The sequence below is a fragment of the Pristis pectinata genome, chromosome 24 (assembly GCF_009764475.1).
Source record: "Pristis pectinata isolate sPriPec2 chromosome 24, sPriPec2.1.pri, whole genome shotgun sequence".
NCBI lineage: Eukaryota > Metazoa > Chordata > Chondrichthyes > Rhinopristiformes > Pristidae > Pristis > Pristis pectinata.
In genome coordinates this window covers 15339364-15357685 of record NC_067428.1, presented here as the reverse complement: position 1 = coordinate 15357685, position 18322 = coordinate 15339364, and the positions used below count along the sequence as shown (strand labels likewise).

The 18322-nt window shown below is 41.9% G+C and overlaps 1 protein-coding gene across 6 annotated transcripts in view; it reads left to right on the top strand.

The window, feature by feature from the left end:
- Positions 1–13392, top strand: part of pgpep1 (pyroglutamyl-peptidase I) — a 48660-nt gene extending 35268 nt beyond the window's left edge. For 5 of the 6 annotated variants that reach the window (XM_052038140.1, XM_052038139.1, XM_052038138.1 and 2 more), the window contains 3 exons: positions 3415–3531; positions 5229–5461; positions 7447–13392. In XM_052038140.1, the coding sequence (XP_051894100.1) occupies positions 5256–5461; positions 7447–7639 (399 nt within the window). In that variant the 5' untranslated portion in view covers positions 3415–3531; positions 5229–5255 and the 3' untranslated portion in view covers positions 7640–13392. Of the gene's footprint in view, positions 1–3414; positions 3532–4983; positions 5069–5228; positions 5462–7446 lie in introns of those variants that run through there. The other variant, XM_052038141.1, reaches the window with a different exon arrangement.
- The last annotated feature ends 4930 nt before the right edge of the window (positions 13393–18322 follow it).

Here is an 18322-nt window from a genome sequence, read left to right as displayed (position 1 = left end):
GGGATCTGTTCACTATGGTAGAGGGGAAGGTGCAGCTCGGGGAAAAAGGAAGACAATTTGGGTCATCTGTGCAAAAAGTCTCATTTTCTTGGGGGAAATATGTGATGGGGCCGGTGAATGGGAGAATGGAATGGATTCTCACAGGAGGTCAGGTGGTAGGTAGTCAAGGTAACTGTGGGCATCTTGTAATAGAACTTTGTAGCTAGCCTATCCCTGAGATGGAGACATAGAGATCCAGAAAGGGGAGGGAAGAGCCAGATATGGACCATATGAAGGTGAGAGCAGGGTGAAAATACAGCAAAACTGATGAAATTTTCAAGATCTGTATGCGTGCAGAAAATGGCATCAGTACAGTCATTGGATGTACCAGAGAGCAAGTTGAGGGAGTGGGCCTGAGTAGGACTGAAATAAAGACTGTTCCATGAATCCCAGAGAAAGAAGGGCATAGCTTGAACCCATGTAAGTGCCAATAGCAACATCTTTGATCCAGGGTAAGTGAATGCAGTCGAAGGAGAAGTTGCTTAATGAGAGGGCAACTTTAGACAAGTGAATGAGTGTGTTGGTGGAGGGAAATTGGATGGCTGTTTTTAAAAAGAAAAAGGTGGAAGGTCCTCAGACCCTCCAGAGGTGGGATGGAGGTGTAGAGGGATTGTACGTAATGAAGGTGAACCAGTTGGAACCAGGTAATCGTAAAAGTGGAGGAGAGCATCTGAAGTGTCACAGATCTAAGTGGGAGGGGATTGAATTACGGGAGAAAGGATGGAATCAAAGCAGAAAGAAATAAGTTCAGTGGGGCAAACAAGCCAAAATAATGGGTCTACCCAATCAGTTCTGCTTATGGATTTTGGGCAGAAGGTAGAAGTGGGCTGTGTGGCACTGGGGTACTACGGAGTTGAAAATTATGGAGGGAAGATCTCCCAAGGAAATGAGTGCATGACTGTTTGGGAGACAGTAGGCTGGTGTACCTGAGTTTATTATTCCAGGTCAGAGTTGCATTCTGCTGTGTCAACTTTTGGTTTCAAGGGCTCCTGTTCTGCCCTGTCCTGACAATTATCATTATCCTGTGTAATGGTGAGTTAATGTGTTTTATTTTAGGGTAAACTATATATTTTATACTAAACAATATTCAGTTAAGGATTCTGTGCTTTAACTTGGTATTGTGTAATTTTTGTTTGTAATGGAAGGTCAGAAGTTTATATTTGTTGGGTTTGGTTCCTCAAAATTTATTAATGAACTTGCCTCCTTAAATACTTGTTAGGCTGAGTTGGGAGCACAAGATTCCTGGACAAACTGACTGATGGGAGGAATGGTTGGTCAAAAGTTGAGTACAGCTGTGGGTTTGGCCTTGGTCAGGGAGGGTAGGTCAGACAGAGTTGAGAAACTCTGGTATAACAGAAAATAACACAATTCATGTCATCAGTCTGAATGCTTGTTATTAAGAAACAACAAAGACTTTCATTGTCAGATATGAGGCATTCCACCATCCCACTTGTGATGTTTTGTGGACTGCGTTAGAGCAGATGGGCTGTTCTATTTAAGGGTGACAGTGCAGGCTGTCCTCTTCTGTGTAGTTTGAGATGGGGTGTTTGTGGACATGTACACCATTTAAGTTGGTCTGTAGGTATTGGTGGCAGCTGTCTCTAAGAAGTTTAACACAAACTCTCAAACAATTGATGCATTTATCAACTACAGATAGACTAAACCTTACAGCCTTTGATTTAGCGCCATGTAATAATGTAAATCATCAAAATGTGACCACTCTGTTCATGTTTTTTTTAATCTGTACGTTTTTAAAATGGTAGTCCTGTTCTGGTTAATCATTCTTTGCATGAATTCTATCACAAAATCTTGTTCATTACTCCAGATTCCACTATTCCAGTGCACATCTGTCTGGACTCCCTTAGTCTGTTGTATGTAAATAACAGCTCATCCAAATCTTCATTGTCCATGTCCTAACTCACCCATCATCATGTGCACTCTGACCCTTGCCCTGGTGTACTCTGACCTCTCCACCTTCGCCTTTAACCCCCCTCATCTGTCACCCTGTACTTGCTGCCTCACACCAGCTTCCAGCTAAGTACACACTTAATTTTTAAATTATCAGCCTTCTTTAGATTTCTGCCTAATCTCACCCTTTCCTACCTCCTGAATTTTATTCCAGTCTTTCAGTCCTCAGATTCTGTACTGCTACTCCAGCCTCTTGTTCTTGAACATTTAGCCACCAGTGACACAACAAGGCAATGCATTCTGCTGTTTGGGCTCCTATCCCTAATCTTCTCTCTTCCAGGGCACCCTCTAAAATTACAACTTTGACAGAGCTTTTGGTCACCAATCTTCATATGGAGTTTGGCATTAAATTTAGTTTGATTACACCTGCTGCAAAGTGACTTGGGAGTCACATTTTCACTGCTATTCCAGTTCCTGTTAACTTCCAGTTATTTCACAAGCTCTACAACCAAAATCTATGTTCTCATTTATGAGTCAATAAAGTTTGCTTTTCTGTTGCACCTTTATGTTGTCAAAAATCCCAAGGTATTAGAATACAATTGAAGGAACGAGCAATTACAAACAATTTGATTGGGAACTACCAAAGTCTTTGTTCAAGACATAGGTTTTAATGACCATCAAAGGAAGAGAGCAGCCACATGAAGGGACAGCCAATAGTAGTAGAGTGATTGAAACCAATGCTGAGCAACAGGCAAGAATTGGAGGAGCTCAGTTATCCTGGAGAGCAGATTAGGGATGAGAAAGAGTGAGGCCCTGGAGAGGTGCTTTCAGTTTGGAACATTTCCTCTTTTAAGCCACCAGCTCTGCAGAATTCAATCAGGGCAAATAATTGAGCAGGAAACATCAGCCTCAATTGGGACTGAGTTACCTGGACTTCGCAGATTAACTATGCTAATTATAACATTTTTATATATTCTATTCCTTCACATATATTGCTAGCAATGCCATTATTTATTGTCCATCCCTATTTGTCCCGAACTTCAGAGTCCACCACATCAGTGGGTCTCAAGTCGCATACAAGTCAGACCAGGTGAGGACAACCAATTTCCTTCCCTAAATGACATTAGTAAACTGGATGTGTTTTTTGGGAAGTCCAATAGTTTCACAGTTACCTTTTATTAGTTTTATCTAATTCCAAATTTTATTTAATTACTGGAATTTGTTTTAAATTTCTGCAACAGCTGTGGTGGGATTGAACTTGTAAATCTAGAGAGGTGATCGAGGACTCCAGTAGCCGGCCCAGTAACTTAAAAATTATCTTTCAGTATTTACTATAAGCAGGCAGTATTCAAGAAACCCCTTCCATTAGTACTCAAAGTGTTCTTATCCAACTTTGTTTCCAAAAACCAGTAACTTTTGCTGGACACTGGTCTATCTGTTGTCTTTTACCTTCTGACTCTATTGCAGGAACTACAGAAGCTTGGGTTGGGTGATGATGTCAATCTATATGTGTACGAGATTCCAGTGGAGTACCAGAAAGTCCTGGATTTAATCCCTTCTCTGTGGAAACGCCATAATCCAGAGGTTAGACACATTCTTCCTGCAAAATATAACTGCCCTTGAGTTATTTAATCAGCAACATCCAAGCCAGAAAGGAAAAGATTGGGTAATTCCATTGCCAGTCAAGCTTGGTGATCATGCTGATGTAAGTGAATGAAGTCTGTGCCTACAGAGATCTGACAGGAAAGTTAAACTGAAGTTTGTGAGCAGATAGATGTGATTGTATTGAATGATGGAGCAGACTCGAGCCATATGGCTGATTTGTACTCCTATTTCTTAAGTTCCTGTTGCAGTTGCTCCGTTAGTCAGCATGGGCCAACATTTGGGCTATTATATTGTGGTTGGAAATTTACCTCTAACATTAGACAATATTTCTTTGCCACCATAATTGATTTTTTTTTTGCCCAGATACCCGAATTTGTTTTTATTTCTCCAAGAATGTGTGGCATTAATTCTCAAGGTTGTGTGCAAAAATTTAAATGTGAAGGCAATTGGACAGGCAAGTTCATTCATCTGTGTCATGGGGCAGTATTTTTCCTGTATGATTGTTGGTGAGGGAGATGCATATGAAGTAGCGGCAGGGATAGGATACTCAGCAGTAAGAACTTCAATTTCTGCACACTGCCCCTTGGGTTTTCACACTGCTCTGGCTTCCATTACCTCCTACCTCGATATGACCCTCTCACTCACTACCCTTGAAGAGAGACGCTGTGGACCTTAATGCCCCAACCAGGAAGAAACAAGTATTTCTGGAATTGAGAAGAGTATGGTCTTTGTGGAAATCAAAGGTGTTTTCAAATCCCTCCTTGACCTCACTGTAATCTCCTCTAACCTTCAAAGATTTCTGGCCATCTCCACTCTGGACCTCTGTATGCATGTTAATTACTCCACCATTGACAGACAAGCTTTCAGCTGCCAAGACCCTAAACTGTGAAAATCCCCGTACCTCTCTCTTTTTATGAAGCTCATCTAAAATCTGCCTCTTTTTGGCCAAGTTTTTGCTTGCATGCTAAAATCTTGTGTGGTTTGGTGTTAAATTCCTTTTTGGGTCTTTGGGTTCTTTGCTCTTTGGGCCATTGACAGTATTACTTAACTGAGCTTACAAATGTGTTAAATTGCATACTGACTATGCTTATGTGGGGAAATGTGCAGAAGGAATAGGAGTAAAGAACAGGTTGTTAAAGGAAAACATACTGCAAGAGTGCCACAGAGTTGGCAAGAGAAACAAAGACTTGGAGATGATGTGGATTGCAGAGAGGGAAAAGGCAAAAAAAAAGGGGAGGAGGGGATGGAACTATATCGAGCAGAAAATGAGAGATCTTCAGTGAGAAGAGACGAGCAGCTCTATCTTTGCCTGCAGCAATGTCCCAGGGCATCTCCTGGTGAATGATTAACATCTGTGGTAAGAGGAGGGGTTTAGTAAAGGTTTTTCAGAACATTGCTGACTAAAGGTCAGGTTAGATACAGAGGAAAGCCTCCACTTCAAAAGTTGGGATTTGGTGGTGGGAAGGGGAGATCAATAGAAGAATTATTTGAAGTGAAGAAAAAGTCAAAGGCAGAGGTAGGGAAGGGTTGTTTTTGGGACCTGGGAAAAGATCGTAGGAGAATTAGGGAGGACATAGGAATGGGAAAATAAGGACTGGAAGCAAGAGAAGAGAGCTTAAGCCTTTTTGGAACTACTACTGCCCAACAAATCCTTGTATATGTTGTTATTCTTTCAGTTATTCATCCATGTCGGAGTTTCAGGAATGGCCACTACTGTGACGTTGGAGAAATGTGGGCACAACCAGGGCTACAAAGGGTTGGACAATCGCTGCTACTGCCCAGACACCCACTGCTGCGTTCAGGGAGGGCCAGACTGCCTTGAATCCATCGTCGACATGGATGTTGTGTGCAACAAAATCACGGATCCACAACTAGATGTGGTCATTTCTGTTTCAAAGGACGCGGGAAGGTAGGGAATCCTAGTGGGTCAATGCTCTGGAGTTTGCTGGAATACAGTGTTATACCACTCTTCATTTTGATTCTCTTGTCCCTTTTGCCTTGGATCTCTAAACTGCTAGTTTGTGCTATATGAGCTGATGACCCGGACATCTTGGTGAGGGATGGGGTGGCCAGTCTTTCTCTGGTACCTGTCATTTTGAGGATGCAGTTAGAAACCAGGAAACTGGAGAAGGAAAAGGGGTGAATTAGATATATAAAGAGAAATGAGCAGAGGAAACTAAAGTTTAGTTTAAAAGAGGGAGAAAAGATTCAGGAAGGGGGGGGTGCTGTATTCTGCGTTGTAGATATTTGATAGAGGGGATTATGCACTTAGCCATGGAGATTGCAGACACCTTTCAGTCCACGTTCTCCCCTTTTGTGTTGCAAGAGATGATCAAATGCTGTTTAACAATCGAGTTTTACACAGGTTTTTGAACATTGAGTGGGATAACAACATGAATGAATGATATTGAGAAAGTGAATTTCAGATTGCAGAGATATTGTGTCATCTGAAAGTTAATGATAATCAAGCACATCAATTATATCATGGAGTGTAAGATGGGGATGTCATAATGGAAAGTGAATTATCAAATATTGAACACTTTTGAATCTTTGTGGCATTCCAGATTTGTTTAATTACTTGAATTTAAAATGTCTTGTTGCCATGTGAGATTCAAACTTGTCGTTTGATCAGTGGTTCTGAACTCTGGCAACTTAACACTACCTCTCCATACCCACCATGACATTGCCTCAATTCTACTCAGCTCATCTCTACAAGTTCTTGTCTGTGCCTTTGTTTCTTCTTGGTTTGATTATCACAACTGGTACTGTGAGGTGTCCATCCAGCTCTATCCATTTGTAGCTCTGGTTGTGCCTGTTCATGCTGGCTTCTGCTCCGATATCACTGGAGCCATTTAAAGAAGGGTTAGATAAAACTTCGATGAAGATGAAGGGAAATTAAGGGTTATATGGAAATTAAGAAGAGTTGAGGCATTGGACAGATCAGCCATGAACGTATCAAATGGTTGGCAGGCTTGAGGGACTAGGTGGCTTACTCCTATTTCCTTGTATGGATTCTTTTGTGCATATCTTAATCCTTCCTCTTGTTTTCAATGGGCTTCCTTGGATTCCTTCTCATTAGCCTTTATCTGCAACTTCATGCAGCTCTACATACCCTCTACATCTCTGCAATCTTATTCTGATTTGCTGCATATCACTAAGTTTATTTGCTTCACTGGTAGCCATGTCTTCAGCTCGGTGTACCCTGAGCTTTGGAGTTCCTTCCCTAAACCCCTCTGCCCCTTTAAGATGTTCCTTAATGCCGCTATCTGAATAAATCATTGGCAACCCATCCTGGTACCTGCCTGGCTTGGTGTCAAACTTTGATAAATTAACTGAATACTGGAATGAGGAAAGATTTGAATCTTAAACTCGTGAATGTCCTGTGTTATCAAATGAGGAATTTAGTTCCCTTTTTAATGCCATACAGTATTTCACTACACCCTGCTTTTGAGTGTCACACCACAACCAAAGCCAGAAATTCTAACTTCAGTTAGAAATTATCCTAGCAGTATCGAGGAACTTTGGAGAGACATCCGAAATTGATTGCTTGAATAAAGTAAACAATATACAGTTTTTATTGGTGAGGGTGTCAGTGACAAGAGGACCTGAACTGAATGAAATTGGCAAAGGATGGTTCCGTTTGGAAGGGATGGGAAATGTTTTATTCAGTGAGTTGTGATTTGAACGCACTGACTGAGAAGGTGGTGAAAGCAGGTTCAATGCAGACTTCAAAAGCCAATTGGGCAAATAATCAAAAAGATAAATTTGTTACATTGTGGGGGATGGGTGTCAATTGGAGAGCTCTGTCAATGAGTAAGCAACAGCAGTGATCTGAAAAGTCGCTTTCTGCACTGCTGATGAAATAATTGATTATAAATTTCTCTGTCCACCCAGGTACCTCTGTGATTTTACCTACTATACCTCTCTGCATCTGAGCCATGGGAGATCAGCCTTTATACATGTCCCTCCACTGGGGAAGCCTTACACAGCTGAGCAGTTGGGAAGGGCTCTCCAAACCATCATTGGGGTGATGCTGGGCATGCTGGAGCATTCTAATGCCAAGATGAACTGCCTGTTGGAGCACTGAGCTTTCGGAAGTTGGCAAAGGCACAAGAGGACCCAACGTCAACGTCATAACTTTTCTTTCCAAACTGTTGTGGGGAACTTCCCTGGTCCTAGCTGCCATTGTAAAGTTCACCTGTTTAGGAGTGGGGAGGGGCAATTGAGTGGGAGTGGAGCCTGTAACTTGATAACTACTGTATTTTCTTTGGGGATGGAGGGAAAGCACAGATCTCATTTATAGCTTGAAGCCCCAAGAAACCAAGTCAGGACTAAAATATTAAGTAACCACTTCTTGGGCTTCTGTAAACCATAAGATACACAGAGTGAATACGACATTAAGTATATGATTTAAAATTGTTTTCCAGTTAGTAGTTTTAATCTGAGCCCGGGACAACATGAATATTTTCAATTTTTTTGTGTTAATTTTTTTGTCTCGTTACATCTCTGAAAGTCTCAGTATTGTTTCAGTCACATGTTTCTCCCCTTTGTGTACGTCTTTCATTCTGGTGTTGAACCACTTTTGAAAATTTGCATGCTTGTTTCCTCTTATTTGCATTCTCTTTCTCTTACTTTCTCCATCTCTCTCATTCTTATCACTTTCCCTTTCTGCCCTTTTTCTTTCCATGTCACTCGCACTCTATTCTTTCCCTCAAGCGCTCACTCTGTCCCTCAGGCATGTTCTCTTGTTTCTAAGTATTGTTTTGTTGTGTGGTATAGTGTGACCAGACAGATAATCCCAAAAACTGGACTTTGAACACTCTGCTGAACTTCACCCCAGAGTCTAAAATCACCGCTCCTGAGGATGGATGCACTTAGGCACTTAGATATTATAATGACTTAAAGATGTGCTCTCAGCCTATGTATGCAATGTTTGCTTTGTACTTCAGTCGGTCTTTATTTAGATTTTGTATTAAGTAAGGTATAAGTCAAACTAACCATAGCTTAAGTAATTTAACCTAGGTTGACATAATCCAAGAGAAGTAATTTTTATCTTAATTTAGCTACTTTAAAACCTTGGTTTTTGTTGTTGTGGATTTTGAGTTTCCGAGTAAGACTCGTTATAAAACCCTTAGTTCACTTCCCTTACAAGTATTACGTCATTCCCCATCCCTTCCCAATGTTTCTAAGGACCTCTTTATGGCCATGTTTCTAGCAGAATGTTATTGGAGTTTGGTGCTATTTCTAAAAGCTGTCCATCTGCCACTTGCTAAGGAATAGGATCTTCCCTTGGGGCAGTGCCAGTTTCCCTGGGGGCTGCAATGTTCTGCAAAAAGCACTTGGCCATCTGTCTGTTGCAGCACTCCAGCAACTGATGCTGTTCCTCTCCACTGAGTTTGTGTTGCTCTGTGTTCAGCTGGGTTAGATGCTATGGGGGAGATTGAAGCTGGTTGCACCATTGCTTTAGGTGGAAAGTTTAGTACCCATGGGATGAGTCTTCCTCTGATTTCTCCTCACCATCCTTCCTTCCAGAAAAAGTTCTTGATCCTATACCCCAATCTCTGTTCTGCATCAGTATAACCAAGAGTGGAGACAATGGTGTGTTACTGGTTACTGTGCGTTACTGGTGCCACATCTGAAACTTCAATGAAACATGTTCAAATTGGCTCTGCGTCAAAGACTTTCAGCAGATGCAAACATTCCCCAGTGGACTTGTGGCCTGAGGGGGGCAGCTGCTTACAATGAAAGTTTAAAAATGAGTGGTGTTGGGCACAACTAGTCTACCCAAAGAGCGATTGAACTGTAAGATGAGAGAAGAGTGGGAATATCAGTCAACTTTTGAAAAGCTGCCATAGACATGGGCCAAATGATTCTCTCAAAAGCCATTCAATTAGCATCATAACTGGAGTCGGGAGATATCCCAGTCCAGATGAAGGGTCTTGACCCAAGATGTCGACTCTCTATTTCCCTCCACAGATGCTGCCTGTCCTGCTGATTTCCTGCAGCAGTTTGTTTTTTGCTTGGGAGATATCCTGACATACTTCCGGAGAAGGAACTGAGAAAATATGGGGAGTGGATTTATAGTGTGGTGAGAAGAAAATCTCTGAAGCAGGTGAAGACTGATGGCTGGATCCCTTTAAGTTTTCATGGAGTTTCGCAAGAAGGAGCCTTGATATTTGGAGCTGAGACTTCAGTCTGTGATTTTGCAAGCATGGCTCTGATTTCCATAGTGTGTAGTGAAGCCAGCACACCCTCGATTGGTTCGGGAGCAAATTGGTCCTGCAAGGATTTTGATTGTAATTAACTGATTTAAAGGATAGTATTGATGTACTGCATTTCTGTTACTAGGTGCAGATAGAGCAATGTACATACAATAGGAATGCATATTGTTTAAGGAGCTGCCTTTAATTTTAGAAATGAACTTGCATTTGTATAGTGATATTATCATAATAAATATTGAGGTGCTTCATACAAGTATTATAGACAATGTAACTGAGCCACATAGGATGTTGGGACAGGTGACCAAAAACTTGGTTGACAAAATAGGTTTTATGGCCTTTTTTAAAAGGAGGGAGAGGGATAGAGAGGCAGACAGGTGCAGTGAAGGAAGTCTGGACGGCTGTAGGCAAGCCATCAAGGATGGAGTAATGGAAATTGGGGCTAATAAAAAGGCCAGAATTAAAGGAGGGCAAAGATCTGTGTGTTATAGGTCTGGGGGAAAGAGATGGGGGGGAAAAAAATATTAAAATACTTGAATATGCTCAGGCCACCCAGGTGTGCCCAGAAACCCCTACATTGGACTCTGCAAACTTGCGATCAGATTTTAAAGTCCAAATTGTCCACGATCACATTCATGCATGCACAATTGAGACAGGATGTTAAGTGAGGATAGTGGATGGTAATTGTTCTGTAAATGGGGAAGAGTAAATAATTATCTGTGATTTGCTTGTTTTAAACTCCAAGGCATTGCATTGTATCATTCATTGATTTGCCATATTTGTTGGTATTTTTATAGGAAAGTAATTTCTTGGCAGGTGGGCTGGGTTTCGGTGATGGAGATGAATGTTGCCTTGGTTCACATTTTGGGTCCCACACTCTGCCCCTTATCAAAGGGCATGGGACTTGTTAGACTAAAAGCCCAGGGTCAATGTCGTTTTCTGTCCACTATCCCAGTGGTCATGTGGTTATACTCAGTGATCAGTATCCATTTCGAATACTTTGCTGAGAGGGAAGTGGAAGCAGTTCTAAAGCAGAATTTGTTATAGCCATATGTAGATTCTTTGCAGGGAAAGAACAGGGTAGGGTCTGGAGAGGGATTACACTGTAGCTCTTCTGAGAATCTCAAATTACTCCCAAATGTTGTTTTCTGAAAGTGCTTTAATGAATCAACAGTTAAGTGCTTCCACCATCTCCCGAGGGAGTCTCTTGCGAAGACCAATACTCGTTTCTGTTTTATATCCACTGTGTTTCCATTGATCTTCCAGATCTGTGGTTGCATAACAGCTGCAATGAAAGTGTTGGTAGGAATACCACCTTAGTAGAAAAGGGTTGCCATGGAAGATTGAGTTGAGAAGAAACTTATTTACTGGAGCGTTATCCCAAGGGACTATGGATGTTCAGTCAATGACTATATCCAAGGCTGCAAAGAATAGATTTTTGGCCACCAAGGGATTGCTTACAGGGATTGGGCAGGAATGTGGAGTTGATGTTGATGGAGGAGGTGGTGGAGAGGGGCTCAAAAAGTTGAATTTGCTTCTATTTATGATTGTCCTTGGATTAAGATGTCAAGCCAAAACCCTATCTGCTTGATCAGATGGAATGTTAAAGATCAGGTAGCATTGCTCAGGGAGGAGCAGAGAGTGCTCCCTGTATTCTAGGCAAAATCTCTCAACTCATTGCTCTCTCTGGGGTCCAAAATGGTCGTCAGACTTCTCAGTTCAATGCAAACATCTGAGTCCAGATGGAGGGTCTCAACCCAAAACACCTGCTGTCCATTTCCCTCCATAAATGCTGCCTGACCCGCTGAGTTCCTCCAGTGTTTTGTGTGCACTTCCAATTCTAGCATCTGCAGTCTCTTGTGTCTCCGTCTTCTCAGTCCAATGGTTGGTTGTGCTTCAAGTTAATTTGCATTACATGCAGGCCTCGTAATGATTGATCACTTGTATGAATTGCATTTTGTATAAAGTGCTAGTGACTTTCCTCTCTCACATTGCACTCAGTAGGAGCTGGGTTGAATCTCTGAGCTCTTTACACTTAATACATTTTTTTTGAAATGCATCATGCCCAAGAGAGAAAAAGCACATTACTTTATGAGAAACAATGTACTGGCAGCACTCAGCCAGTCAGGCAGCACCTGTGGCGAGAGAAGCAGAGTTGATATTTCAGGTCAGATCCTTCTAACTGGAAAAGTGAGTAAATGGGTATATTAAGTTGCAAAGTCTGGGAAAGGTGAAGAGAACAGAGGGAATGTCTGTGTCATTGTGTAGATCAAGTTTGGCAAAGTAACGATTAAAAACTAGCAGGAAATGCACAGCTAGATGTTTCTTTGTTTCTCCTTGTTTCAAACTAGCAGTTTAGAAGTATGTAATCTTGCCAACTTTTGCCTGCATCCAGCATGAAATTCCCTCTGTTCTCTCCTTTTCCCCTGCACCCCCCCCCCCTTTACATCTTAACATAGCTATTTTCTTTTTCTTCCCCCCAATTCTAATGAAAGGTCCTTGACTTGAAACATCAACTCCTCTCCCTGCAGATGCTACCTGATCTGCTGAGCCTTGCAACATTGTATTTGTTTTGGATTTCCAGCATCTGCAGTTGTTTTGCTCCAAAGACCCAATAGACTGGATTCCAAACTGCTGACCCTGAGGAGGAAAGATGACACTGAGCCCCTTTTTGTTCCATTGCTTAATAATCTTCAATAATTAGGACAGTATGGTTGAAGTTGTAGAGCTGATGTGCTTGAAAAGTTTGTTATTTCCTTCAAGATGTAGAGAAAGCAAATTTCTATTTTGTTTTAATATTGCAAAACTTGTGGGAAGGATTGGGGATCAATGTACAAGGAGATGAGATAAATGGAACTGAAATTCAAATCAGGGAGCATGGAATATATAGCACAGAAATGGGCTCCTGGCCCACCATGTCAACACCAACCACCAATTTACAGTAATCGTACTTTAATCCCATTTTTATTTTGTATTCTCTCTACATAATCAACTCCCTCTCCACCATATTCTATCACTCACCTACACCCCAGAGGCAATGTATAGTGTACAATTAATCTACCATGTCTTTAGGATGTGGGAGGAAACCAGAGCACCTGGAGGAAACCTAAACAAACTTTACTGTGTCAAACCACTGCTGCCCCTGCATGTTTCATGGTACATTGAAGGGAGCACTGGTCTGTATCTAATCCCTACTGCAGGGTTTTTGAGAAATAGTGCAGAAGGAGTTTTGTCTAACCAGTGCTGTCCCTGAAGTGCTTGATTCTTCATCAGGAATACCAAACAGTGTAAACCATCACAAATTCTCAGGTGTTACCACATACAGCTTTGTGCAGACCTTCCAGTGGCATTAGTCTATTCAAGTGGAGCAGATCCCAATAGGATCAGAAAACTTCAAGATTTTCACACCAGTCCCAATTCACCAACTTGAAATTTCTGTGACTCGTACTTCTGAAAATGTACTGTGATATCTTTTATTAACCCTGTGAATTTACTTAGGTTTTGTGTCCTGTGGAAGAGACCTTCTTTAAAAAAAAATTTTAGTTTTGAGGAAAACCATTTATAAAAATACTAATCTAGCCTGAAAGAAATGTGAAGATTTTGTTTGGAAAATAAAAATGCATTTTTGAATACAATTTTTAACAGTTGTGAATATGTTAATTAACTGTGGAATCCCACATGGGATTACCCATGTTGGATTGAATGACACAGGATCCCACTGGTAAGTTACTGGTCTGGTATCTAATGATCTGGAGCTGCAGGTTTGAGGCTCTCACTTCAGCTGTGGAATTTGAATTCAATTGATTTAAATCAAGCTGGAATAAAATAAAATAGTATTGGTAATGACTAAAACCAAATCCTTCATCCCCAACTGTGGGCCCTTTCTCCCCTAATCGTCTGAATTCCCAATCCTCTGACCTCTTACCCCCTCTAGATCTATTCATCACTAATCATTGACAAGATGGTCAATATCACAGTTTTTCCAGCCTGTACTTGCTCTAATCTATCTCCCTTGAAACTTGCAGAACTCTGTTCACTAGAGACTAGGTTGCTGTTTGGTGAACCAGCCTCTACCAGCTTTCTACACCTCAGACCTTCTTGGGCCATTAACCCTACAAAGTAATGTCTCCTTGACAGTCAACAATCCCTTTTCTGCCCAACCTCATAGTCCCCTAACCAGCACAGTTGACTTCTATCTTTTGCCTAAAAATCCACAAGTAGGACTATCCTGGTATCAGAGAGATGAATTTCAGATGTGAGCTGAGAGTGAGTGCTTTTGACAAGGCAATATTTGACAGTGGTATTAAGGAACCCTGGTAAAACTGCTCAGCAAGCATAATGGGGGGGGGGGGGGGTGGTGAAGACTCCTAAGTCATACCTTGCACAAAGGAAATATCTAATTGTTGGAGGGCAATCATCTCCACCTTCATGCATCACTGCAGGAGTTCTTCAGTCCAGTATCCTAGATCCAATCATGAACTGTTTTATCAATGACCTTCCTTCTGTCGTAAGGTCAGAAGTGGGGATGTTTGGTGATGATTATGTTCAATTCCATTTGCAAATTGTCAGGAAATGAGTCAGTCCATGTTGGCATGCAGCATAGCCCAGGCAGTGTTCAGGCATTGGCTGATAAATGGCATGTAACAATCACATAAGTGCCAGGCAACGACCACCTCCAACAAGAGGATCCAACAATGATTGAGTTGCCCACTGTCAATGTTCTGGCTATCAACAGTGACCAGGAGCGCAACTGGACCAGCTGGATGATAAATACATTGGCTGCAAGAGTAGACTAGTGGCCTGATATCCTGTGGTGAGTGATTCACTTTCTGATGCCCTGAAGCCTTTTGGACATGCAAGGCACACATCTGGAGTGTAATGAAATACTCTGCCTGGATGAGTACAACTCTCAGGAAACTCCACATCATCCAGGACAGATTAGCCCTCAATTGGCACCCCATCCAACGCCAGTACACAGTGGCAGCAGTGTATACCACTTACAAACTCCTAAACCCATGACCTCTGCCACCAAGAGGGGCAAGAGCTTTAGGCACATCACCCACCTGCAGATCCCCTCAAAGTCTTGCATGATTCTGATCTGGAAATATATCACTACACCTAAATTGTAGAACATCCCTACCCAACAGCACTGTGGGAACATGTTCACCAGCGGGCTGAAGAGGTTCAAGGAGGCAGCTCATCATCCTCAACACTCCCTTCTTGTAGATAATTAGGGATGGGCACTGAACATTGGATTTGCCAGTGAAGCTCAGGTACCAGGAAAATTGCTGTTGGCTGCACGTGGAGTTTTGGAGCTGAGTTTAATGATGCCATGAAGCATTTTGGTTAGTTGCTACTTGTTGCTTCCTCTCATCTGGGCATTGTCCTTCAGTCCTGAGCTCGGACAGTGAGGGAGGAGGTTGAACAGGCACTGGACGGTCTCGGAATTGTCTCCATCTCTGGTTGAGGACCACAATTATATTTTCATTTGTGCTTTTAACACTTTAGATGTCCCAAGACACAGGAGCTGGTGGAGATTATGGAAAAAAAGGTGAGATCATAAAGTGATTTGAAAAGAAAAAATGCATATTTTAAGTCTGACCCAGCTGGACTAGAGGAGATGAGTGAGTCTCTTGGTGACATGGGTTACAGGGGGTGGAAACTGGACAGTCAGTCGAGAATGTGTATTGATGGTTGGGTCTACAGGTGAACACAGGTGAGAGTTCAGCAGTGGATGAGTAGGGGGAACTACAGAGTGGAGCAGTGTTACACAAGGTCTTTCAGCTGCTGTCACAGCACTGTGAGCCAGGACTCCAGCCATTTCTTTTTGCTTCCATGGCCGGTATTCTAACACCGATCCCTCGTGCCTGGTACTACAGCGCCAATGACCGGTTCAATTACAGCTGCTATCTGTAAGGAGTATGTACGTTCTCCCTGCGTCTGTGTGGGGTTCCTCCCACATTCCAAAGACGTGCAGGTTAGGAAGTTGTGGGCATGCTATGTTAGTGCCAGAAGCGTGGCAACAGTTGCGGACTGCCCCCAGAACACTACGCAAAAGGTTCATCTCATTGTGTTTCAATGTACGTGTGACTAATAAAGATATCTATCTGGTGCAGTCTGGAGAGGACTGGCTGGTTACATTGAGCTAACATTAAGTGAGGGATTTGAAACAGTGAGCATGAGGAAAGCTATTGCAATAATGTTGCCTTGACTGTGTTTCACATACTAAGAACAATGTACAAAAAAAATACCAAGACCAGAACAACGTTACTCTTTTATTCCAAAACAGATAACTTGCAAATTCCTTCACCAAGCTGTTGATTCTGAATCCACTTTACATTGGGTAAACCAACAAAAAATCTAAAGAGTAAAATAATTCTACAAACTTCAATTTTCCTTTTGGTCTTGATATCCCACAGCCTTTTTTTAAATTGGCATGGAAATAAAAATATATGCATAAAAATACAGATGCTGAAAATCTAGAACACACGAAAATAGCTTCCACAACCCTTTGGAGTAGAAATTCCAGAGATTCATCATCTTCTGTGAGAAGAACAAAGCAACACTCAGCAGGTCAGGCAGCATCTGTGGAAAGAAAAACAGTTAACATTTCAGGTTGAAGACCCTTCTTTACAACCTTCATGGACGCAGAGTGTTTCCAGAACTTTATGCTTTTCATCGAAAAGTTCATCTTCAGTCCCTGTGGCCTCTGAGGCTCACTTTAACCAACAAGAATGACCTCCCAGACTTGCTCTGCTGTTCAAGAGTGGAAGCTTCCGAGGGTCCAGTGAGCAATTAAAAATTTAAAGCTTTGTTTGACACATTTAGAAATTTCTATAATGTAGGTTTCCAAGGAGCTGCATAAATTTAACCAAGGGTTTTGTTCTTCAAATGCACAAATCTTGGCAATGTTTTGGTGAGTGCTGAAATCAACAGTCATTTAGAATTTTTAAAAAATGTAAATACTATGGTTCTGGCGAAGGGTGCCAGACCTGAAACATTAACCAGTTCTCTTTCCATAGATGCTTCCTGACCTGACTGTTTCTAGTATTTTCAGTTTTTATTTTAAATTTCCAGCATCTGTGGTAGTTCTTTAAAAAAACTGCCCACGTTCTGAGTCACACTCTGATTAATTTGACTGATGTGCACCTTGGGCAGCAGCACAGAGGTAGTATAGATGAATCAAATTTGTTTTTTTAGATCTACTTTATCTCATAAAAAACATGTAATGAATCGAATATTTTGTTCTTGTAGTCCAATCTGAATGTCAATCCTAAAAGCAAAACAGAGTTTTAAAATTGTAGAGCTGTGTAGAGCAGAGGTGGCACAGAGAGCTTGTGTTGCTTTATCACCTTTCTAGTTAGTTTCACCCACTCTGTGCTTTATCCTTGGGGTCTGACAACCAGTTTTTTTCATATCTTTCCAATCTCCTGGTGTAAAGTTCCTTTGAATCAGCTTTCACTGTCCCTTTGAGCAATACATCCCATAATGATAAATATGTAGTCTTTTGCAAGTAATATTGCCACAGTGATTTATGCACAGGTTCTCTGCATGACCAGAATCCTACACTGTGAACCAGGGAAGGAGAGTGGTTGCCCCTGTTTCAGATATATTGAGGAATCTTCAACAGATATCCTCTCCAGCTAGTGAACCACAGTGTGAGAAGCCTCCATCTCAGTGTTCCAATGATTTAGGGATATGAAATGATACTGGAGCACAAATGGTTGAATTACTTAAACAAGGCTTACATTACCTTGAGGATGGAAGATTAAGGAATGATCTAATCAAAATGTTAATGATTAATGGGTTTAATCAGTTAGCCAGAGAGAAATTATTTTCTCTGGTGGGTGAAGTCCAGAACATGAAGGCAGATCCTTAAAATTTGAATTGGGCAGTTCAGGGGTGCTGTCAGGAAGCATTCCTGATGCAAAGGTGGGTGGGTGGGGGGGGGGGAGGAGAGAAATCTGGAGCTCGCACCCCAAAAAATCTGTCAAGGCTGCAGTTAATTGCAAATTTCAGAAGCAGTGTTAATATGTTTTTGTGGGTTGAAGAATTAAGGATCACTGAACCAAGAGAGACGGATGAAATGAAGAAAAGAAGTGATAATGGCAGGAACACTCAGCAGGGCAAGCAGGTTGTGTGGAGGGAGAAGCAGGATCAACACTTCACATCAGTGACCTTCATCAGATAGAATTATGATGAGATTCACATTGCAGCCAGGATATACTAGTGGGGAGGGTGGGAGGGAAGGAAATGTTTAGTTTGGGAGGGTGGGGGTGATGGGGCACCCATCAACAGGACAGACTTTTCCTGTCTTTCCTAGATAGTGTTGAGTTTTCGGGGGTTTTATTGGAATTGCACTCATTCAGGCAAGTGGTGTACAGCTTGGCTACCTGACCTGAGATCAATGGGACCTGACTCTATGCATCAGGTTTGCATTAAGCTGGGCATCCATTCTGATAAAACGTTTGGGCTGGGCTGCAGTGTGCCATGACAGCATTGCCGAGTACTTTATCCAGGCCAGGCTGATGTGCTTGATATTACCCTGTGTG